The sequence below is a fragment of the Marmota marmota genome, unplaced genomic scaffold (assembly GCF_001458135.2).
Source record: "Marmota marmota marmota unplaced genomic scaffold, marMar, whole genome shotgun sequence".
Taxonomy (NCBI): domain Eukaryota; kingdom Metazoa; phylum Chordata; class Mammalia; order Rodentia; family Sciuridae; genus Marmota; species Marmota marmota.
This window is the reverse complement of record NW_026000170.1, coordinates 468,319-493,314: the sequence shown is the minus strand read 5'-3', so window position 1 is coordinate 493,314 and position 24,996 is coordinate 468,319. Positions and strand designations below refer to the sequence as shown.

Genomic DNA, 24,996 nt, shown 5'->3' with positions numbered 1-24,996 from the left:
AAAAAAAAATATTGAAGTCTTAGAGATCCATTTTCTTCTCTTCCAGTAGGCGGAGCTGTGCCCTCGGAGCGGAGCTTCTGCCCTCTACCTGCCCATAGCAATCCCTGTAAGGCGTCTCCTGGGAGTCTCTCAAACTTGTCAGTCCAGAGCCGTTTCACTTCTCCGGCCCTTACCCCCCTTCCTCCTGTCAGCCAGCCAGCCAGGTCCTGTTCACCAGAAACGGTTCCCCAGAAATCTAGTTACACTTGCAGCCCCACCGTGTATCCCATTTAAGCCCCAGTGCTGTGGTAAACTGGCGGCTAATACCTTGGGAGTCACCGCTGGTGATATGGGGGGTTGGGGGTCGGGGATCCCCTCTGTTTCCCTACAGACACGACCCCTGAGAGGTCCATGAAGTTTCCTGGCTGCTTGTATCTGGATGGGGTGGGAGTCACACACCTGCTAAAGTGGATTCTGCTGGGAAGGAACTCTGTCAGCCGAACTCCGATGACGTCACCTCTCTGCTATGGCAGGCCCCAGGCACCTTGCCGGAGTGTCCAAAGGGAGGGGTGGGACTGGTCCACCCCCGGTTGGCTTCAGCTCCCATCTCGCTATTTCATGAAGGCTTGGCTAAAGACTTCTTCCTGCCAAGCTGTGTCTCGGAGGCTAGCGGGACCCAGTCACATTTGCTGCTGGCGGACGGGCCGGCAGCCGCGCCACAGCACACGGACTGTGGCTGGCAGATCTGGACCTCTGTGTCTCCTGGCAGGGATTCGCTCGTCTGGGGCAATCTGTCGCTTCAAAAAATCCTAGTAGCTCCCGGCCGGTCTCTCTTCAGTGGAATTTTGCTAGGAGATTCTCCGTTGGTAGAATCTAAGCGTTATCTATGCGTCTTTATGACCCCATCACTGGGGGGGTATTGAAAACGCTGCCTCTCCGCCCGCCGCCATGTTGGATCTCCCATCCCTCTTCTCTTCCAGGAAATCTGTGTTCTCCCTGGCTGACATAGGCCAAATGAATGGCTCCGTGGGAGGAGGTGGCGGCTCAGCTGGAGGAGGAGGCGGTGGTGGCAGTGCTGGTGGCGGTGGCAGTGGTGCAGCAGGCGGCGGGGATGATGGAGAGATGCCAGCTGTGCACGAAATTGGGGAGGAGCTTATCTGGACAGGAAGGTGCCCACCCCAGACCTGAGAGAGACCCTGCTGTGCTTTCAACTTCTCTCCTTCCCACCACTTTTCCTTTCCCACCACTGGGTACAGCACCAACATGGGGCCTTAGAACAGACCAGTCTTTTTCTTTTTCTTAGTCTTTTTCTTTCTGAGCCCTCCAAGCCCCTCTTGGATCCTGAGGAGGGTTGCCAGAGCAGGGAATAGGCAATCTGTCCCAGGAGTGGAGGAACCTAAACTTTTCACTAGACATCCTTTGGTACCTGTATTCATTTCCTAGAGCTGCCAAAACAGAGCACCACAAACTAGGTGGTACAAAACAACAGGTTATTTGCCCACAGTTCTGGAGGTCAGAGGTTCAAAATCAAGATGTAGGCAGGGCCATGTTCCATTTGAGACTCTGGGTAGAATCCTTCCTTGCCTGCTCCTAGTTTCTAGTGGTAGCCTACAGTCTTCATCATTCCTTAGCCTGCAGCTGTGTCTCTCAAGTTTCTGTCTGTGTCATCATGGGCCTTCTTCTCCGGGTAGGTCTGTCTTCATGTAGCAATGCCCCTTTCTTTTTTCTTTTTTATAAGGACACCCATCTTATTGGATCATAGCACACCCTAATGACTTCATTATAAACTTGATCAAATCTGCAAAGACCCTGTGTCCAAATAAAGTCATATTCATAAGCCCTGGGGGTCAGGGCTTTAATATATCTTTTAAAATATATTTTTGATATATTTTTTGATAAATTCTCCTAGCCTGGGTTCTTTGCCAGCTCTTAGTGTCTCTCAGGTTAATCTAGGCTTCAGAAATGACTTTGAGAACAAAGTCATGCTTTATATACCCTTGGCTCTATACCAGTGATTTTCAACTGAAAACGACTTTTCCCTTCTTTAATCTTCACCCTACCCTCACTGGCTCCTGCTACTCTCTCTACCTTTTGGCTCAGGGAATTTGGCTGCAGACCAAATGTCTTTTCATTTGTCATAACTGGAGAGGAAACGCTACTGGCATCTAATGTGTAGAGGCCAGGGATACTGTTAAATACCCTACAATACAAAGAAGAGACTCATTCCAATAAAGGATTATTCAGTCCAAAATGTTAATAGTACTGAGGCTGAGAAACCCTGCTATAATAAGTGCTGGTTTAGGAGCTCTGTGGAATAGCATGCTCAATAAAAACTGTCCCCAAACCTAAATTTCCCACTCAATTGTTCCAGGGAGCAAAGAAACCAATTATCAAGGTTTGAATGTACCCTCAATGAGTTCACGTTATAACCTGGGATATCTCCATCTTCTATAGTTGGCCATACCTATATTTACCATGCACAGGGGCCCTGTAGATAGTCAGGGATGTAAGGAGGACCACCATCTGAGGATCCCAGAATGTTCATTCCTATGGGATAGTCTCATCGGAACCTTCCTCCCTAAAACAAGTTATGTCCACCCTTCCCAGGGTGAATGGTGCTGACTACAAATTTTGGATCCTGCAAGAATTCTTCTCTGGTTCCAAATGTGCTGGTGAAAAGATTCTTGTCCCTAGCCATCCCCAGTCAAATTCCCTTCCTCACCCCAGATTCTGCAGGACCCTAAAAATAGCCCTGCCCCTGCACTGGTGTTTGTGGTAAGAAAGCTACCCATGGGCCTGTCTCAAACAGGTTCTTTGGTGGACTGTGTCTGGATATCAAGAGGAAGTTGCCTTGGTTCCCAAGTGACTTCTATGATGGCTTCCACATTCAGTCCATCTCTGCCATCCTATTCATCTACCTCGGCTGTATCACCAACGCAATCACCTTTGGTGGGCTTCTGGGAGACGCCACCGACAACTATCAGGTGAGTGTGAACAGGGGACATGACAGAAATTGTAAGTAAAATCTGCTGCCACATGGTGGCAGGTTTCAGTCACTGTCTAGGTTTATGCCATTCTTTTTTATAACCCTTTACCCTTTCAAAAGAAGGAAGGAAGGACAGAAGGAAGGAAGGAGGGAAGGAAGGAAAGAAGGAANTTACTCAGCTTTAAGGAAGAGTGAAATTATGGCATTTGACAGTAAATGATTGGAGTTGGAGAATATCATGCTAAGTACAATAAACCAATCCCACAAAACCAAAAGCCAAATGTTTTCTCTAATATGCGGATGCTAATTCACAATAAGGGCAGGGCCACTAGGGAAGAATAGCGTTACTGTTACCTTAGATTAGGTAGTGGGAAGGGAGAGCAGGAGGAGGGAGGGGAGGGAAGGGAAGGGAAGGGAAGGGAAGGGAAGGGAATGAAATTAATAATTACTAAAGATCAAATTTAAGGATGATATAAATATGCCAACATTTAAAGGGGAATTATTTACTTTGTTATTTGGCACTTTACCCCCTGATAATTGAACGAACTTAATCAACACAATTAGTTGAGTTGTTAATTGTGAACTTCTCCCCACTTTTTTTTACACCAACTTTGGTTTCTTAACTTGGAGTTAAGACATTTACAGAAGGATGGTAATTTGTTACCATGACAATAAGGCAGACCTCCCTGGGGAAAATAGCTCAGCAGAGACACCCTCCTTCCTCTCCAGTGAACACCTTATGGGGATAGAGTCATTGGGAAGCTTAGGGTTCCAAGGAAAGGACTCATTTCCCCAGGTAGGTCAGATGAATGCCTATTGCCAGCCCTTATCTCTTCCCTGAGTTTCAAGTTGAGTATCCAGCTACCTCCCAAGCATATCCCTATGACTGCCCCTTGAGATCCCCCAACTCACACAGATGGCATTGTGTCCATTATCTTCTCTCCTGACCTGTTATGCATAAGCCTTTCCCAGTATAACAAGTGACACCATAATGCATCCAGTTGTGCATGCTAGAAACTAGGCATCATCCTTAACTCCTAAATCCCGGCTTCCCCTGGTGGCCCTTATGGCATGGCTCTACTTGCCTCTTAAGCCCTCATCTCCTGCCATTCTTTCTCAGAATTCCTGATCTACTCATCCATTGTATTATCTGTTTTCTATCAATCCTGATCATCTTTAAGTTCTTCAAAGACATGCTTCCTTTCAGCTCCAGCCTTTGAATACACTGTTCCCTCTTTGAGGACACTCATTCTCTTTATTCCAGTTAACCCTGTTCTCTTGAACAATCCCTGTTCATGTTTTCGGTCTTGGCATCCATGTATCTACATCTAGGGTGGCCTTTCTGACTACCTTTTCTCTCCTATTATATATTCCTATGACACCCAGAACCCATCCCACCTTATTGCACTCCTTGACAGAAGTTCTCAATGGGGACAGTTTTGACCTAGGAGACATTTGGAAATATTCAGAGATAGATTTGATTATGACAACTGGGAGGAATGGCTACTATCTTTTAGTGGGTAGATGCCAGGGAGGCTGCTAGACATCCTATAATACACAGGACAGATCCCACAACAGAGAATTAGCCTGGAATACCAATAGTGTTGAGGTTGAAAACTCCTGATATATGGAAATTGGTTCCTTATCTATATCCCACTAGACTGAACATGAGTTATCTTATTCACTGATGGGTCTCCAAACCTAGCACAATGCCTGGTACCTAGTAGGCACTTAATGGATTTTGAAAGAATGAATGATCTTAATTCTAAAGATATCAAATAGATGTTTAAATGAATGAATATTTAGATGGATGAATGGGCTGTCCTCTGTGAGTAGGATGGACACAAAACAAGCATATCCATGGTTTTCCAGAACCTGGAGTGCCAAAAGCAGGTCACAAAGGACCTTCATCCAAATTGAATTAGGGTAAAACTGACATGGTAGCAAACTGTGGGAGATGGGAAGCAAAATTTGGGGAGAAGAGAGGCCAGAACAAAAGATGAACAAAAGCTCTTGGAGAGATACCTGGGTTGCAACCTGAATGCGGAAGCCTCTTCTACTACTTCTGCTAAGTCTCACACTTCTCATGCCCCCAGGGAGTGATGGAGAGCTTCCTGGGCACTGCCATGGCTGGCTCCTTGTTCTGCCTCTTCTCGGGACAGCCTCTCATCATCCTCAGCAGCACAGGGCCCATCCTCATCTTTGAGAAGCTCCTCTTCGACTTTAGCAAGTAGGTATCCTTTTGGTGATGCCCCCTGCCATCTCTTGCACTTAGGGCTGTTAGCCAAAGCCAAGACACAGTAATAGGCAGGGACTAGGAAGTGCCAAAGCTACCTTTAACAAGGGAGAGATTGTCAGGTGGATCCTCCTGGCTTCTGCCAGCTACCTGCCTTTAAGATGACTATTTTAGTGTGTATTAGCACAGCCCACAGGGAGCAATCCAGGCAAGACAAGGGAAGAAGACTCATACCATGCTGTTCAATTAAAAGTCAGTGTAGTGTTTGAAAGTCTTGGGCTGGAGGTCAGAAGGCTGCACCCAGACCCAGGCAACTCCCATCACTCCAGGCTCTGCTGCCTCATCTACACCCCAAGGGTTTGACTAAACTATGCCTAAGGCCTGCTCCAGCCCTATTCATCTGAAATTTCCTGTTTTTCATTCACGCTGGGTGTCTGTGACCAACTATGTGGGCACTGAGTCCCTCAGCACCTTCCTGCATACCTCCATGGGATCTTTTCCTAGACTTCTCAAAGATCAGGCAACCCCACCCAGGAATTGTCCCTGTCCCCAGTCCTTTGACTGTCCCTAGGAGGGAACCTGTGCCACGGGAGGGGGAAATGAGCTGCTAAGGGTGGGTCTGGGAAGCCAAGCACAGGAATCCTGGACTGGAGGACCCCCCCACTTTCACTCTGCCTTCCAGAGGCAATGGCCTAGACTACATGGAGTTCCGCCTCTGGATTGGCCTACACTCAGCCATCCAGTGCCTTGTCCTGGTGGCCACAGATGCCAGCTTTATCATCAAATATATCACCCGCTTCACCGAGGAGGGCTTCTCCACCCTCATCAGCTTCATCTTCATCTATGATGCCATCAAGAAAATGATCGGTGCCTTCAAGTACTACCCCATCAACAGGGACTTCAAGCCCGACTCCATCACCACCTACAAATGCGAGTGTGTCGCCCCTGACACAGGTGACCGGTAACCCCAGACATGCCCTGCCCACCCCCCAACATACTCTCCCCTAGGACCACAGCTCTGTCAAATGCAGGAGAGCCTGTTTGAGAGGGGCTGTTCAGCCCATCATTCCAAGGGAGCCGCACAGGGTATTAAACCTAGTTTTTGGAAGGAAACCAAGAGAACAGTAGCCTTAATATCAACTCCCAGGGCTATGATCAGAAGGGTATGGGGGTATCTCAGGAAGGCATAGGCACAGTTTGCCTCAGTGCAGGGTGATGTGGAGGCTACACCTGTCAGCATGCTACCCAAGCCAGAGGTAGATCTTTTGGTGCCTAATGTCCCTCCTCATATATTATATTTTTTCTATCATTGCATGACACCTTATTCCCAAAACATTGCTGCCAATGTGGTCTCATACTTTATAAGGCGAGAGCACATCAGATGGATGAACATCTCTATAAACAGGAACACATCCAGTGTGGAGGGCTTGCCAATCATGCCAATAGAAAAACAGTTGGATAACCTGGGGTTATTTAGCTTCTTAGGGATAAGAGAGGCGTGAGAGAAGAACTGTCATGCCACAAGGGACACAGGATGTAGAACAAATCGAGGAGCCGAAGTTTCAGGGAACCAGATGCTAGCTGACTCTGGGAAAACTGTGCAATGGTGGGAGTCGCTATCATGGGAAATATCTGCCTCTTGGTTGATAGCCAGTTACTTGGACTCTCTGGAAGTCTGTGTGCCAAGAGATCCCCATACTAGGTGGGAGGTTTAATCAACCCACTGGTCAACCTGATAATAAGTATTCAGTGCCATTCTTGTGGAGTTACTTTATGGACCAAAACCTGTCATCTGGAAACTTAGAATTTCTCATAGAGTCTGATCTCCTGACCTCCCTTGCAGCCATAAGCATGGCCCTGAGAGCATTCAGTGGGGTGTACCCAGGGTACTGCAGAGCAGGAACAGGAGATCCACCCCACTTCTCCAAGCAGCACCAGGCTGGACTCACAGAGAGCAAACTGAGGCCCAGAGGCCACCCAAGGTCACACCAAACCTCAGTTTCCCTAGATATAAAAGGGGGACGTCAATGTTGGCTCTACCAGTTTTGTGGGGCTCTTATGAGGTTTTCAAATCTATGCCCAGGTTTGATTAAAGGAAATAAGTAAACATTTGGGGTTTTCATTCCCTTAATACATTACTATGAGCCAGACAGAGTGATCTCAGCCTCACCTGTGATCGTAGCTACTCAGGAGGCTGAGGCAGGAGGATCACAAATTTGAGGCCAGTCTGGGAAACTTAATGAGACTGTTTCAAAATAAAAGTTTAAAAAGGACTGGGGGTGCAGTTCAATAGTAAAGTTCTTGCCTAGCTTGATTAAGACTCTGTGTTCAATCCCCAGTGCTATCAAAAAATACAAACAAATAAGCAAAGAATTCAAAAGCGTTACTATGTATATTAAAAAAAAGGTGATCACAAGTCAATCAAAAATATTGGTGGCACAATTTTTTAGGGTCTTTGGAACTTTATGGAAGATAAAATGCCTTGTCTTCAAGGAGTGTGGTTTTGATTACACCCCTGCTCCCTGTCACTGCGCTGATTTTGTAAAGAAGTCAAGATTTAATTTTTTCTTATATTTTTTCTATCATTAATGTTGGGTTATTTTATTAAAATCCAGTGATAGGTAAAGCTACCCTTGGTCCTGAGTCAGGGCACATTGCTTGTCCAGAACATTGAGGAGATGCTACCCACTGGCCCTTTTTATTCTGCCCTGGGGCAAACCCTGCCTCTGGGCCAGGTTCCATTTGGGTGCTCTTGTTTACAGCTTGTACATTCCTGACTCCAGATTCATTACACTGAGCACAAATTTCCCACAGACATGACTTTTAGAATCATATTCCTTGATCTCTTTCTATAAACATTCGAAATTCTGGAGTCATATGAAGACCTTTGGCTATTCTGAAAATCATCTATCCACAGGAGAAACCAAACCTAAAAATGCCCTAGAAACAGAGGATGAAGGAACATACAAAGTAGCATTCAAGGAGCATAATGAAGCCACTTCATTTCCAAATAGCTTCCTCTCTGGTCTTGCCCAGAAGCTTCATGTCACTTCATTCTTTGGGTCATGCTGTTGTCATGTTTCTCAAAGTGTGGTCCCCAGACCCACAGCTTTAACACCATCTGAGAACTTGTCAGAAATGTAAATTCTTGGGCTCTACCCCAGACCTGCTGAATCAGAAACTGGGGCAGGGTCCAACCATCTATGGATTAACAAACCTTCCAGGTAATTCTGATGCCCTCTCAAGTTTGAGAGCTTCTGCTCTCTTGAACTATTAATTAATACGCTGAGCCATTATTAACTACTAACTCCAATAAGATTAGGTCTTCAGGGGTTGGACTGTAGTTCAGTGGTAGAGTACTTGCCTCTAATGTCTGAGACACTGGGTTCAACTCTCAGCAAAAAAAAAAAAAAAAAATATATATATATATATATATATATATATATATACAATTAAAATAATTTTTAAAAAGATTAGATCTTCAGTTTCTTCACTGAGAATAAAGGAATTGGAACCAGAACAAGTTAGTTCTGATTAGGAGAATATAGAAAGGAAAGTTCTAGATATGTAGGAAACTAGGGAGTGGGGAACTAACTGTGGTTTCTTTCCAGTTCATGAATCATCTAATTACTAATTGTTCCATATTCTTAGGTTTACTGAAAAGAAAAAAAAAACCAGTTTAACTATGGCATACTCTCATTCTTTGTCATTCTTCCTAATAAGCGCTTTTTCGGGGGCACTTTCTTTTTATATTTAACTTTGTTTCCATTGTAACTGATTTGTATTCTGTTTATGGATGCTGCAAACACTGATTTGGCTGCTTTCAATCCCAAGTGAGTACCACTTTTTGCACACTAGAATTTTACAATATTTTTGGACCCTTTCTGGAATTTTCCATGTTATATTTCTTCCATCTTCATCTTGAGTAGCTTTCAGATAAACTCTATAAAGTTCTTGATATAAAATAATTGATAAGCCTAAGGAAGACATCAGGAGGATGTCTGGCCTGAAAACACTGGATGGTGGAAAATGTTTGACCTCCCCAAGTTTAAGCACTAACAAGGAATTCTCTAGCATGTCAGTGGGTCGCCTAGAGGCAGCTTCTTGGCCAGCTTCTCTGTCCCTAATGTTAATTGTGCATCATGTTCTTTTGGTCAACAATGTGAGGAAAGGCAACAGATGTCCTTGATTTCTAATAAGTAACACTTTTGTCAGAACAATCTGAACAAACCACTGGGTTTATAGAACTCCTAGTAATGTTCTACAAACTGAGCAAGACCGCGTTTGTCAGCAACCCAGTCCAGCTGCCCCAGAAATGAGCACCTTAGCAGGGCCCTGTAGTCTATCCAACCCTGTGGACAGCTTGTTAGTGGTTGGGAGAAGCTTCAAGATTAAGCTCTTCTCTCTGAGTTCCTAACCAAATGTGGATAGTCAGCAGGGGCCAAATGGGGCTTGCAGAGCCTCTCAGGCTTATTGCCAGCAAACTGGCTGGGGTTCCTTGATCTCCCCACACCTGCCACAGGGGAACTGCTTAGTCTGCCTTTGCTTGGAGGAGGAGAGTGAGGCAGGCCTGGCCTTCACTTCCACCCCTGCAGTTCAGGAGGAAGAGAGAGGGCAAGCAGTGGTCCTCCGAAGCCTGCCTTTGTCATCAGTAGCCACCAACCCTGGGGAGCCCCCCATGTGGGTGATGAGCTCTCCCCACAGGAAGGAGCAAGAGAGGCCCAACAGAGAGAAGGGAGAGTGGAAAAGTCCACATGGAAATGAGAGAAGGCAGATTATGTTTCCTCCAGCTTTCCTCAGGAACTGAAGGGACCCATAGGTGCTCCACTTAAAGGGACACTGAGGCCAGGGAAGGGAAGTGCCCAGCAAGAGACACAGTGACAACAAATAAAAACAGAACCTTTGGGTTCCTGATTCTTCTTCAGGTCCTTCACCCAGGTTATATTTTCCTTGTCTTCTATTAAAGGGGCAGATTAAATAAGAGACTGTCAAAGCCAATAAGTTCAAACAGGCCCAGCTGACCTTAAAAAAAGAAAGCACATCTGGAAAGGGGCAGGAGAGAAGGGAAGTGTTGGTGGGGGGCGGGGATGGCAAAGCTTGCTGTACCGAACTGGGAGGTTTATATGCTCTGGGCCAGCCTGCCTGGGATGGGATCATGGCTCCAAGTATGAGCTCTGTGACCTTGGGCAATAGGCAGGTTAACCTCTCTGGGCCTCAGTTACCTCATCTGTAAAATGGGGATACTTTACGGAGATTTGGGAACTTAAATGAGTGTGTGTGTGTGTGTGTGTGTGTATGTGTATGTATATATATATATATTTGGCATAGTGCAAAGCATGTAGTTAATCCTTTAAAAATATTAAGTCTAACAGCACCCAAATGGGTCTAGTGGCCAGTAGAGATTCACAAGGCACATTATTCACCAACTTGTCTTAGCGTCAGATTCTTTATTTCAGTTTTTTCAAAACCAGCTGTTTATTGTCAGGCAGAAGATGTCCTACAACAGCTGGCCCAGCCTTATGTCTGAGTTCTGGCCCAGGCCCCCTCCCACCAACCCATCCCTAAAGACAGGGGCAAGAGAGGCAAAACAAGGAAGGTGAAGAAGGGCCAGATATGATGAGCTGTCCTCATGATGGGAACCAATTTGGCTCTAAGGAACTGGAGTGAAAGGAGAAAGGGTGGGAGCTTCGTGGGGATTGCAGGTTCCCCATCCCAAAGCCTCTGACCTTCCCCATGTCCTTGCTCATCTACAGTGAATACAACTGTGTTCAATGCCTCAGCCTCGCCAGCACCAAACCTCAATGCTTCTCTGGTAAGTCCCCTCCTCTTAGGTCAGACGGTCAGGTGCTGTTTTGTGGGTGGGGGTAGTGAGAAGAGACTTGGGAAATTGAGACCAATTCATGGCAACTCAGACTCACAGAGGCCAACCCCAGGGGCACCCGCAGAGCTTTGTAAATGTGTACTTTTATTTTAAGATGCTTACGTACTGTAAGCATCCCATCTTAAAACATGCCTCTTCTATTGCATGCATTGCAAAAATATGATATATACCTACAAATGAAGGGGAGGTAGCAGTGAGGATGGTAATAGGGCTGTACACACAACTGGAAACAAAGTTTCCCTTTCATCTTTCTTGGTTTTCCTTCCCTTTCTACCTTGGACCACTAGTTCCCACCCAACAATTCTCTAGTGCCAGAAAATTTAGTAGTGCTCCCCGTCCCTAATGAATCTGACCTGTCCTTTGACCTCCTTAGTCCCTGGGACTTCTAGGTCTGGCCTACCTTTCCCAATAATGACGGGTGGTGGCCTTCAGGAGCCAATGTCCCAGCCTAAATGGGTCTAATGGTGGGAAGCTCAAATCCAGGTGAAGGGTAGCCTTCATAGGCCTTGGGAGAGAAGTGGATGCTTTTAGGTTGCTTCTTAAGTTACCCTGCACAGGCAGTTGGTGACTCTGCTCAGACAATTCCAATTGACAATTTAACCTAAGGTTTTCCAAATCCCAGGTCTTGAGAGAGAAAGAAAAGAATCAGTCAGTGCCTATTTCTCAATTCCTATTGTGTGCAAGATGCTATGTGCACTAAGAAATCAATGTGGGGCTGGGGGTGGAGTTCAGTGGTAGAGCACTTGCCTGGCACATGAGAGGCCCTGGCTTCAATTGCCAGCATTGAAAAAAAAAAAAGAGTAAATAAAGAAGACATAGATAAAGTTGGTCCCTGCCTTCCAACTTCCTTTTGATGTGCTTGTGAAGATGCACGTGAATAGTTATGGGAGGCAGGGGCTGGGATTGTGGCTCAGCGGTGGAGCGCTTGCCTAGCACAGGCTGGATTCGAGTTCGATCCTCAGCACCACATAAAAAATAAAGGCATTGTGTTGTGTCCATCTACACCTAAAAAATAAATATTAAAAAAAAGAGCTATGGGAGGCATGAGCAGGGCATGCCATGCATCAAATCTAGGCCATATATGTTCTTCCAACCCTGGTGGCAGGAAAGAAAACTAGCCGAAGAGTCCAGAGAAAGCCTCATGGAGAAAGTGGAATGTGCTATAAATATATTTATAGTCCGTGGAAACATCCATATCCCTGTATCTGCAAAAAATTTTAGAAATTAATAAGCCCATATGATTTTTAAAAAAAGACAAAGTGGAATGTTTAAGGTTGGGAGAAGGTTGATTCAATAGAGAGAACATTCCAGGCGAATGGAACATCAAAGACAGAGGGCCAAAGAAGAAAAGCACAAAACCTGTGCAGGAGACAACGAGTGGACTAGTTCATCTGATATGAGAATGGAAGATTGGGGAAATCCCAAGAGGCAAACTGGAAAAGAAAAGTAGGACAGACCTGTGGGGCAGTAGAGGAACAATATCTGCAGGGAGCATTTTAAATTATATGTGGTGATTGAGGGATACGGCTGACATTCAGTGGATGGGGTCCCAAAATGCAAGACAGCATGAGACAGTCTCACACCAGACCTCCTCACTTATGTGTCATTAGCAAATCTTGAGGCTGAGCGGGAGGATCGTAAGTTTGAGGCCATCCTGGGAAATGTAGTGAGATCCTGTCTCAAAATAAAAAATAAAAAAGGCCAGGGGTATGGCTCACACATAACACACACACACACACACACACACACACACACACACATACACTGGATTAAAGCAATAGAAGCAGCAATTATAATTCTCATAATTCTGTGGGATGACTGGCTAGTTCACTGATTTCACCTGAACTCAGTTTTGTGGCCTTTCAAGCTGGCAAGCCTGGTAGGGATTTGTCACAGGTGGAACAGAATGGCTCTACCTGTCTCTCCATGTGGTTTTCTCAGTCTTGAGTTTGTCACAGCATTGTGTTATCAGGTTTCCAAAAGTGTGAAGGCAGAACCTGCAGGCTCCTTTCATTGCCTCCAAGTCACTTCCTCCCTCACTCTGTTGGTCTAAGCAGGTCAAAGACCAGCCCATATTCAAAGGAGTGGGAAAACAGACTTCCCCTTTGATAGGAGGACCATCAATGCCACACCGTACATGAGTGTGGATGAAGGAAGGCATGATTCATTAGGGACCTTATTGTAATGCTCTATTACACTTGTCTTAATACAAACATCCCTTATAGCTAGTTGTAAGCATCTGTTTACTTCATTATGTAACGTTTCTAAATATTTACACATTAACTTTTTAGGTTTTTTTTTTTTAGGTTTTTTTTTTTTGTTGTTTGTGGTGCTGGGGATTGAACTCAGGGCCTTGTACATGCAAGGTAAGCACTCTACCAACTGAGCTGTATCCCCAGCCCTTACACATTAACTTTTAAAAATATGTATTAAATTGGGACTGTAGCTGTGGCTGTGGCTCAGCGGTAGCGCATTTGCCTGGCATGTGTGAGGTACTGGGTCCTATCTTCAGCACCACATATAAACAAATAAATAAAATAAAGATCTAACAACAATTTTTAAAATGTATTAAATTGTATTATATTTATATAATACATTTTCTTCCTTCTTTTACTACTCTTAGGAATACATAAATACAGAAATTCTTCAGTATTCACAGAGGTTTAACTCCAGGATCACCCAAAGATATCAAAATCTATAGATGCTGGGGCTGGGGTTGTGGCTCAGTGGTAGAGTGCTTGCCTAGCATGTGTGAGGCACTGGGTTCAATCCTCAGCACCACATATAAATAAATAAAATAAAGTCCATTGACAACTAAGAAAATATTTTTAAAAATCCATAGATGCTCAAATGCTTTATATAAAATGGTATAATATTTATATGCCCCATCTCCTGGATATTTTAAATCATCTTTAGATAACTTATAATACCTAATACAATGTAAATACTATGGAAATGGTTGTTATATTGTATCATTTAGGTGGTAATAGTAGTCTGTACATGTTTAGTACAGATGTAATTTTTAAAAAATATTTTTGATTCACAGTTGGTTGAATTCAAAGAAGAAAAACCCGTGGATACAAAGTATATAAAATTTATATTTATATATAAAATTGCATTGTTTTGCATGCCCTGAATTTTAGGATCTGGGACACAAACGAGGGAAATAGCTGAAATGACCTAAGAATGGACTGGCAAAGGAGTGACAGAAGGGAAGGAGAGGAGAGAATAGTGTGAGATGTCAATAGACCCATGGTTGGTGGACAGGGACAGATGTCCAGCCTACTGAAGGGGAGGGCATTCCCGCCACTGCTGCATAGTTTCTCATTGCTAGCAAAGATATAGGGTGCACCCCAGAACACAATGAAAAAACAAGTGTCAGCTTCCAATCCTCCCAGGGAGCTGCCTGCTTATGACTCCTTGAACAATCCTGTCCCCTGGAACACCATTCTGTTACTGAAGGCATCATGGTGGTGGGTGTGTGGGCTGCCTGGGATAGCAAGGGGAAGGACAAGGCCAACCTGCCAGGAAGGTTCTGACCCTTTCTCTCTTATGTTTGGTCTCCAAGTACGATCCCCTTAACCTCACAGCACTGGACTGGTCCCTGCTGAGCAAGAAGGAGTGTCTGAGCTATGGTGGGCGCCTACTTGGGAACTCCTGCCAGTTCATTCCAGACCTGGCACTCATGTCCTTCATTCTTTTCTTTGGGACTTACTCCATGACCTTGACTTTGAAGAAATTCAAATTCAGCCGCTATTTTCCTACCAAGGTAAGTGCACCATGCAGTTAGGAAGAACCTATAGTCAAACAACTATTGAGAAAAATGTCATCAGCTGGGCTGGTGATGCCTGCCTGTAATCTCAGCGGCTCAAGAAGCTGAGGCAGGAGCATCCCAAGTTCAAAGCCAGCCTCAGCAAAAGCGAGGCACTAAGCAACTTAGTGAGACCCTGTCTCTAAATGAAATACAAAATAGGGCTGGGAATGTGGCTCCGTGGTTAAGTGCCTCTGAGTTCAATCCTTGGTACCCTTTGAAAAAAGGGCCACCATGTGGGCACTGGCTCATGTGGGTTTTTCAAGTTAAAACACATACTTTGGAGTTAGGGAGAATTGGAATCTCTTGTTGATAAGCCCTTTGGCAACAAATATTTCATATTTTCAGACTTCTACCTTTAGTCTTCCTGTGCAATAATACCTCATGTGTTTTTTAAATTTTTCAGTGCACCGACAACTAATAAAAAATTGAAAATCTTGTCATGTGTTTATTGACCATAAGGCCATTTGACTTTCTTCTTGGAAGTCTCTGTTTAAATCCTCTTGCACAGTTTTTATTGGGTTGTTCTTTACTTTCTGATGTGAAAAAGTTCTTTATATATTCTGAATACAAATTTTTTCATGTTGTGATATCTTTTCCCACTCTGTGACTGACCTTTTTACTTTTTTTAATACATTTTTTAAGTTGTAGATGGATACCCTACCTTTATTTTATTTGTTTATGTGGTGCTGAGGATCGAACCCAGGGCCTCATACATGCTAGATAAGTACTCTACCACTGAGCTACAACCTCAGACCCCTTTTTACTTTCTTCTTCTTTCTTTTCTTTTCTTTTTTTTTTTTTTGGTTGGTGCTAGGGATCAAACCCAGGGCCTTGTGCACGCAAGGCAAGCACTCTACCAACTGAGCTATATCCCCAACCTAATTTTTAATGCTATTATAAATACTCACTGCTACTTTTTAATTTCAGTTTCTGTTTGTGTCTGGAATAAAATATGTATTAATCAAAACTGCACTTGCAGGCTGGGGTTGTAGCTGAGTGATAGGGCTCTTGCCTGGCACTGGGTTCAATCCTCATCACCACATAAAAATGTAAATAAACAAAATAAAGGTGTTGTGTCCATCTGCAACTAAAAAAAAAATTTAACTGCATATGTGAGGAATGGCTGTGCCATGGGAAGGAATGTTTGGAAGAATTTTAGCAACTCACTCATACCATAAATCCCATGCATGCTCTCCTAAAGCCATTTTAAATAAATAGTATGACTAAGGGCAAATGAATATTATGAATAATAAACTCATTTAATAATAAATGAATATTATAACTATCATATAAATAGTTGAATTTTCCCCAATATTTTCTAAAGACTAAATAAAAGGTTCATTAGGAAGCTTTGCAAAAAAACAACTAAGTAAAAACTCATGGAACTGCAACACAAATGAATCCTAAAAACAAGCTTCCTCACATCCTCCCCACTCCCACCTACATCATCTCCCTAATTTCTTCTTACGTGAAAATGCTAGAGCAGTGGCTGATTCAGAGAATGTCTGTTATTTTCAGGATGAAAAATAATTTGCATAATATTTCTAGGGCCACCAATATTTTTCCCTTAAAATACTTAAAAACTGTTTTCTTGTCTCCTGGAATTTTGTGTTGCAGAGAAAAATGAGGTTACACTATTTTACACTCATCAGGTTGGTTAGCACTCCAAGCCTTGGAATATCAGGTATTGGAGATTGAAAGTGATAGATGAGAGTGTCAAGAGGTATGTTCAATTTGGAGGGCAATGGGCATTCTATGATAAAGCTGGAGATGACAGGACCTTCAAACCAGTACATCCACTCCCAGGTATATACCCCAGAGAAATTCTCATGTGTGTACAAGAACAGTCACAGAAACATTGATTCCAAGAGAAAAACTAAAATGATCTAAATGTAACTATTAATATGAAAATAAAGAAACAAATGGAAAATAATCATGCAAAGATTGAGCTGCAAATAATATAGACTACAGCTACATTTATCCACAAGGAAAAATATCATAAACATAATGTTGAACAAATAAAGCAAATTGCAGAAGATTACAAATAACATGTTACCCTTTATGTAAAATTTAAAAACAAGCAAAGCAATGCCATGTTTTGTTGAGGGATATGTACACACTTAGTCTAAGTAGAGACTTCATGGGAAAAGTAAACTCTGAATTCAAACTAGTGGTTCTCTTTAGAGAGCTAGTACAGGGATGTCACTGGGTGACAGGAGAGATCGTCCACTGGATGGGTAAATTTTTATTAAGGAGCAGGGGAGTTCACAGCTGTTTATTTTGTCTATCTTCATATGGGATTGGACCATATGAAATGGCCTATATTTGACTGTTTTATCCTACAAAAAAAGTGGCAGAGTCACATAGTTAACTTGATAACATTTTTATTTCAGTGCTAGGAAAATTGTGGAAAAGAAATATAAATGTAGCACACTACTTGGTTCTGCTGTGACCAACGCTGATACGATCCTAACAACATAAAGATGTTACTGATTTTCACCTTTTGGAATCCACTTACAGATAAAACACAAAAGATGTGTCTACACAACAGTGTATGATCTCCTCAGCTTTGACATGTAAAGATCAAAGTGAAGGCATCATAGGTGGAAGGGGGACAAGTAAGAGAGGTGGTGACAAGCTCAAGTACAGTGATCCTCACCTCACGTGACAGAGAATGAGAGATATTGGCAAGAGTTATGAGATATTTAATTACATAACACAAAAGTACAAAGGAAGCCCATAGAAAGAGTTTTAAAATGAATAACAGAAATTAGGAATGGGGAAAGGGAAGGAGGGGTAATATAAGTAAGTCTAAACTTTATAGTAATGCCTTTAATTAGTAAATCAAAATATGAAACTATAAACATATTAACTGTCATGGAATAAACCTCCAGAAACAACTAAAACCAAGACATATGTCAGGAAGGTGGGACCAGAATTAGAAAAGCTAAGGTAGGGACTTTGCTCTCCACTGTCTTTTTTACACTAAGTGATTTTTCAGTCAGTCACATGTTATATTAATACAATTTGAATGGGAAGTAGGATGTGTCCTCACCTGCCTCTGCCCCTTCAAATTGCTTTCTCTGAAGAGATATAAAATAAAGGTGGCAGATAGACATTGGGGGACCCTGTGCCCTGAGACTTCCCAATATAGAATAAGGGGAGGGATGGGGTCAAGAGGATGCTTTCAGAAAGGGCAGGGAAGTCAGATCCAGAACTAGCCTGGAATAGGTCTCCCAGAAATAAGAATAATGGGCTGGACACTCTTGGTGGACAGGTTTGAGAGTAGCTAGAGGTCCCCTATGTAATTGGGGCAGGGGTGAGAGTTTCCCTCCCAGCCCAGGGGTGTGACAACCTGTCATGTTTTTGAGAGCTAGGGTTTCCTTCCAAGTTTAACACTTGCCCTCACCACCCGGCAGCTGGCCCCGTCCAGTGTGTCATATCAGAACACATCTTCAGCAAGGGTTTCCAGGGCCACCCAACATCCTAACAACTCCCACTTTGACCATCGGTATCCCAAGCACTCTAAATGTGCCACAGCTCCTTTGCACCTGAAGGTAGGTGCTATCTTTATCTTCTTTTCATAATGGAAGAAACAGGCTCTATGGCATGCTTCCCCAAGGTCACACAGCTAGCAAGGAGAAGAACCAGGATTTGAGCATAGGCCTGCTGACTTCAGGGTCCTGCCTTTAAGGGGTCTCCTCTTTGCCACCTGCAGATTGGGTCAGCCTGGAGCAGGGTGGATGTTTCACTCACTAGCTTCTCTTTTTTCTGTAGGTCCGTGCCCTGGTGGCTGACTTTTCCATTATTTTCTCCATCCTGATGTTCTGTGGAATCGATGCCTGTTTTGGCCTGGAAACCCCCAAGCTGCACGTGCCCAATGTCATCAAGGTTTGCCCCTTGCCCCTGATCCAGGCAATTGCCCTGCCTGCCCATGAGCTATAGTCCTTATCTCCTCTATGCTCAACATTCTTCTCTCAACCAAGTCACCCTGTAGGTTCTCAGTGTACGCTCTACCATTTTCTGCACAGCCTCCCAGGGGCAGTCCTTTGAGAGGTGGGTGGGGACATATTTAGAATGAAATCTTGCTGTGTACCCTAAGGAGTAGGGAAGGTGCTAGAATCCACACTCCAGTCCAGCTGAAGCCTTTTGACTTCTATATATGGGTTTCCAATTTCCTCACCTATGACAGTCTACAAACTTGGCCAACTGGAATCTACTGAAAATGACCCCTTGTAACAGTGATTCTCAAAGTGTGGTCCCTGGACTAGTGTCACATTGTCACCTGGGAACTTGTTCTTGGTGAGTCTGTACTCCCAGCACTCCCAAGGTGGGAGGACTGCTTGAGGTCAGGAACTCCAGACTAGGTTGGGCTAGTGAGTCCCTTCCTAGAGAAATGAAGGAAGGAAGGGAGGGAAGGAGGGAGGAAGGAAGGAAGGAAGAAAAAAAGGAAGATAGGGAAAGGAGGAAAGAAGGAAAGAAATGCAAATTCTCATATTCTTATTCCCATCTCAGAAGTATGGAATCTGAAAGTCTTGTGGGTAGAACCCAGCAATTTGTGTTTTAACCGGCACTTTAGGTGATTCTGAACATGTTCAAAATTCAAAACCACTGTCAGAAATTACCCATTAGTCCATAGTTGGTGCCATTTGTTTGTGGCTAAGTTCAAGACCTGTTCCCTCACAAATGCACCTGCCATCTAAGCAAGGTAGGAAGTCCAGGTTCTAGAATGTTCCTCTGCCTTTGAGGCCTTGATCTTCATGATATTTTTTCAGGGTTTTACTGAGTAGCTTAAACACATCTCATACAACTCATGCTGGCTCTTCAAAATAAAAGTGTCCCTTTCTTTTAAATATAAAATATTATAAACGTCAGCTTCTGCAATAGCTAACCCCTTTGTCCCCTTTGCCAGTCTGAGTTGATATTCGGTGTTTTGTTTTGAAGTACTGGGAATGGAACCCAGGGCCTCAATGTACGCTAGGCAAGTGTTCCACCACTGAGCTACATCTCCAGCCCTCGGTGTTTGTTGTTTTACAGACAATTCTATAATGCACTGAACCCAGAATGCTTTATTCTTGTCTCTTGGACCTCATTTCTGCTTTTTGTTCTTTTGCAATTAGTGACTGCATATTCAGCTGCCTTCTGATCTTTATTTCTGTTTCCCAACCAATCCTAGGGCAATCACAGCAAATTATCCCATTAATTCTGTAGCCCCCACCTGTATTCATGCCACTTCCCATAGCTATGTGCCTCTGTGATCTATTTAAAGTTGCAGGTGCCTATTGTCCTTAAGGGAAAAATATTGTTCTTAAAAAGTTCTCCCAGTTGGGGAAAAAGTGAGGTGGTAGGAAAGGGGCCAGCAGGCAAGCACCTGGCAAGAGAGAGAGGAAAGGGCCCTCTTCATTTGCTCTGCTCAGCCCACACGGCCTGACCGAGGCTGGTTCGTGGCCCCCTTTGGGAAGAACCCGTGGTGGGTGTACCTGGCGAGCATCCTGCCCGCCCTACTGGTGACCATCCTGATCTTCATGGACCAGCAGATCACAGCTGTCATTGTTAACCGGAAGGAGAACAAGCTGAAGGTAGGCTATCCTTTGCCAGGAGCAAAGTTAGAAGGATTAAAGGAGGGAGAGGCTTCTTTCAATACTTTGAGCAGAAGACAAGTTCCCACTTGATGTGTTGTGGAGTGGGTGGGGGTGGGGTGACTTCCAGCAGGGCCAGATGATTTTGAGGACCAGGACCAAGCCCAAGCCCAGGCTGGGCCCCTGCATACAGAACCCTTGCCTCTTCCAAAGTGACCCTTCAACTCTGTACCTCCTGAGAGTGAATTTAGGAGTCTAAGCAGATGCTGACAGGAGGACAAGCCTGAAGTCATAAGGCAGAGGAACTTCCTTAGCCTCCTTGGTCCCTGAAACTCCTCTCTCTCTATGCCTCTGGGTCCAAGAAGACTTGGGCTACTCTCTCCTTGACCCCAATATAGACCAATCGAGGGTCCCAGCTGGGGCATCTCATTCAGGAACTGCAGATACTGTGGCCACTGGGTGGAAACCTTTTTCCCCGGGGACCCAAACCTAGGACTTTTCCAAGCCGGAACATCCCTCTCCTTCATTACCTATGTCCCTTACTTGGTTCACCCTTTCAGACAAGGTGGCAACTAAAGCCACCTTTGAGGGAGGTGAGACCTGAACACCTCTAAAGTTCTTACAGAGAGCACCTCAGAGTGGTAGCCCCTCAGAGTGCACTCTGGAAGGCAGGGGAGCCTTTGACTGTGTTCCACAAAATGGCTGCTCTGAGGAGAAACAGGCTCCCAGAAGCTTCTCCCATCCTACCACCTGTGCAGAAGGCTGCTGGCTACCATCTGGACCTCTTCTGGGTGGGCATCCTCATGGCCCTGTGCTCCTTCACGGGGCTCCCCTGGTATGTGGCTGCCACAGTCATCTCCATTGCCCACATCGACAGCCTCAAGATGGAGACGGAGACCAGCGCCCCTGGGGAGCAGCCCCAGTTCCTGGGAGTCAGGTAGGAGGAGGTCAGGGCCTGGATCACCTAAACAGGAGTGACCCATCTAGGGAAGGGGAAGGCAGCTATTCTTACCATTAAGGAATCTAGGGACAAAGGGTCCCTGCTCTGACAGCCCAGGAACTAGGAACAGGAGTGATATTGGAAGGGAGGGAAGAAGGGAGATGAAAATTTATTTCTAAGTGGTACTTTTTAAGAAAAAAGTTAAGACTATTAAGAAATAGTCTCCAAGTAGCACATGCACATGCACGCACGCATGCACACATACATATACAAATATGCCTATACACACGTGACCTCCAAAGATTCACCTCATAGACCATGATAGAACCTCTTCCTGTCCTTCCCTTTTCTCTTCTTCAAGACCCTCCAGTCCCCTGGGTCTCCTATTTTCCAATGCTTTATATTCTTCCAGAAAGCCTTCCTGGGACCACCACTATCCTCTATACCTGGTCCTGACATGTTCTTTCCCTTGCTCCTCATGTCATGCCCCACGCCAGGTCCCTAAGCTGTTTTGGGCTGGGAATCACATCTGCCCTATAGAGCCTCTGAGGCTTACACCAAATCCTAGCATTCTCCTAATGGAAGTTTCTCCCTACTGCCTTGGGATATGTAGGCTACCTGATCTGCTCTGTGAGAGGCTTCTCTGCCTCATGTAGGGCTCAGGACTAGATAGGACACTGTCCCCTGAGCTCCTGGTCTAAGCCATCTTCCCCAGAGCCCAGGGCTCCAACCTGGGCTATGTTAGTGCCTGGGCACTCAGGAAAACTTAACTGCCTCAACCTCTGACATCTCCTCCACTGGAAGCCAGGCCCCCTTCCCCAGCATCAGTCATGCCCTGCCAAAGTGGGATCTTACTTCCAAAAAGCAAGGTAATCAGCACTTTTTATTACAACAATCTCCCAATGTAGATGTCATTATTATTTCTATTCTACTGGCTCAAGGTATCATGGTCTTGTCTGATATCCCACAATGAGTAAATGGCAGAGCCAAGATTCAATGGAAGTCCATCAGGATCAAGCACCCAGCTATTAGGCACTGTACTGAACAAGTTCCTTGATGCCCCTTAAAAATGACGTGGCCTCCTTCAGGGGCGCCCCTGTCTTCCCTGTGTAGGGCAGCTGGGCCTTAGGCTAAAAGGCAGAGCCTGATGCAGAAGCCATGGCCTTGGACACAAGTTTGAGGGCCCACAGAGAGGCAGGAGGCTGGGAATGGTCACCAAGTATCTTTGGATCTCCCCTGACTGTGCTCTTCTCCACCAGGGAACAAAGAGTGACTGGGATCATCGTCTTCATCCTGACAGGGACCTCTGTTTTCCTGGCTCCTGTCCTGAAGGTGAGGCTCTGCATCCCACCCAGGGCCCCGTCACACCTGAAAAGACACAGAGCAGAAGACTCAGGCATGGGGAGTGTCCCTACACAACCCAGATATCACTGGCCAACTGGTCCCTAAAAAGGCAGGATTTTCAGTAGGCTAAAGTGATATTTCAGAGCCATTGCCACTGTTCTCTGTAAAGTGGTATCATCTGTGATCATCACCCATCCTCTCTGCTCTCTCACAGCTGCCCACACTCTCACCTTCCCAGAGGACACTGTCCCCTGGGAAAGTTCTGCCAAGTTCTGTCCCTGCTTAGATCAGGAATCACCCAAGCTCACTGGAGGCCTTCTTGCTCACCCATTTTCTGAAGTTTAAACCTCTGGGAGGAGAACTCTTAAGCTGTGTTCCAGGCCTATTCTCTGCTCCTCTGATTTGAATTTGTCGAGCTCCTAAGTGACTTTTTCCCATACAGTTGGAAGATTCTCTTGCTCATGTCCCACTGGACCCGCTGGAAGAGACTAACTACAACAGGGGGACATTGAGCCAGAATGGTCACTTTCCAGTCAGGACTAGGGTGTTCCCACCAGTTCTCTCAACTGCAGCCAGTCGCCTATCAATGGCCCTTTCCCTCAATCAGTGCACACATAAGACTTTCATTGCTGAATTAAGGTTACCTGTAATTGCTCCAATCTTTGCGGTTCTTTTCCCTCTCTGAATGTCTTAAAACAGCTCATTTTGGGGTTGACCTTATTAAAAGACAAAGACTAGAGAACCATGATGCTAATTGATTCATTTAGTATAAAAAAATATTTCTGGCTTGAGAATCAGTGAGCAATTGGTTTAAGGTTGGGGAGTTTTAAAGAAATGTTTTCATTGTGTAGGAGACAGGTTACACACAGATGGTTTCGTTTATTTAAGAGTGTATTTTAAATGGCCAGAGAATGCTGACTTTTGTGGAAAGGGCTCAAAAGAACCATCATGCGTATCATTCCTGATACCGCCTGACAAGCATTTGTGTAAAAAAATAATTTGAACCTAAAAACAGCATACTTTAGTGGCCAAAAGTTACTAGAAACACTTTGCACATAGCACCTCTGGCTATCTTTGCAGACTCAGACTTCAGGCAGTCCCAGGCAGGCCGCCCAGCTGCTGAGCATGTTCATTAATTCAGTCTTTGCACACGAGCTTTTGATGCATAGCTGAATAGAAACAAAGCAGTTAGAAAATTCCACTATGGTTTCCTTCCTTTTGTTCCTTTTACAACATGATGGATTCTTTCATGAACACATTTCTCATATTCTGTGTATACATTTTCTAGGCCTTTACACTCACACTTTTGACCTCTGATTTTAGTAAATTATTGTTTTTGTTCTAATGTTGTATATCTTCTTAATGTAGGTCACATGCTGACTGCAGTATAATTAAAATAATTGAAATGAGGGCTGTGGGGTATAACTCAGTGGTACAGCACTTACCTAGCTAGCATGCAGGAAGTCCTGGGCTTGATCCTCCGCCCTGTAGGAAAAAAAGAAAAGAACAAAAAAAAAAAAAAGAAGAAGAAGAAGAAGAAGGAGAGAAAGGAAAATAGTTCTGTACATAAAATTTGCATTGCTAAAGCCTTTGGTGTGGTCATCCTTTAAATGATGTACAGTCACATTGCTCCCTCTTGGGTGACATTTTGAGCAATAATAGAAATTCCCTTTTGTTACAATTCTTGGGCCAAATGTTGTAACTCTTTCAAGCTGTGTACTGTATTTCTCTATAAATGTATGCACCTTGTAAAATACATTGTTTAAAGAGAGTAAGTCAGATATGGGGAAATGTTATTGTTATGACAGTCAAGGAAAAGTTTGCAAGGTTCCATATGGCTCCAAGTGCTTTGATAGTATCTTTGCATTCAATCAAAGCACAAAAGGATTTGAAAATCTGCCCACCAGTATTCTTCCAGAATAAGAGTACCCAAAAAAAAAAAAAAAAAGATCAATACACTTGATTTATCCAACGTTTAATCTATTTGACAAATTTTGTAGCAGAACTGACCTGTCTAGGGTTTTAAATTATAAGATTTAGGATTTCTGATTCAATTTTATTAAGGTATGTACTTTTTTATAAAGCTAGGCTTTCAAAACTGTTAGCTAACTAACTAAAGCATAATTAGTAACTGACATCAGTACTAAATACTGGATTCATTTTATATTTAAGACAAGAAATTTGGTGTCGCTGTTCAAGAAAAATATGATTAATCAAGACGTGAGATCCTAGACTCT

General features: G+C 44.2%; 1 protein-coding gene across 2 annotated transcripts in view; it reads left to right on the top strand.

Moving 5' to 3' along the window:
• Slc4a5 (solute carrier family 4 member 5) overlaps window positions 1-24,996 on the top strand; it is a 126,298-nt gene that overhangs the window by 86,493 nt on the left and 14,809 nt on the right. For both annotated transcript variants that reach the window (XM_048787375.1, XM_048787374.1), the window contains 10 exons: window positions 960-1,148; window positions 2,789-2,963; window positions 5,062-5,195; window positions 5,884-6,155; window positions 10,955-11,013; window positions 14,651-14,851; window positions 18,674-18,787; window positions 20,314-20,475; window positions 21,234-21,412; window positions 22,675-22,747. In XM_048787375.1, the coding sequence (XP_048643332.1) occupies window positions 960-1,148; window positions 2,789-2,963; window positions 5,062-5,195; window positions 5,884-6,155; window positions 10,955-11,013; window positions 14,651-14,851; window positions 18,674-18,787; window positions 20,314-20,475; window positions 21,234-21,412; window positions 22,675-22,747 (1,558 nt within the window). The remainder of the gene's footprint in view (window positions 1-959; window positions 1,149-2,788; window positions 2,964-5,061; window positions 5,196-5,883; window positions 6,156-10,954; window positions 11,014-14,650; window positions 14,852-18,673; window positions 18,788-20,313; window positions 20,476-21,233; window positions 21,413-22,674; window positions 22,748-24,996) is intronic.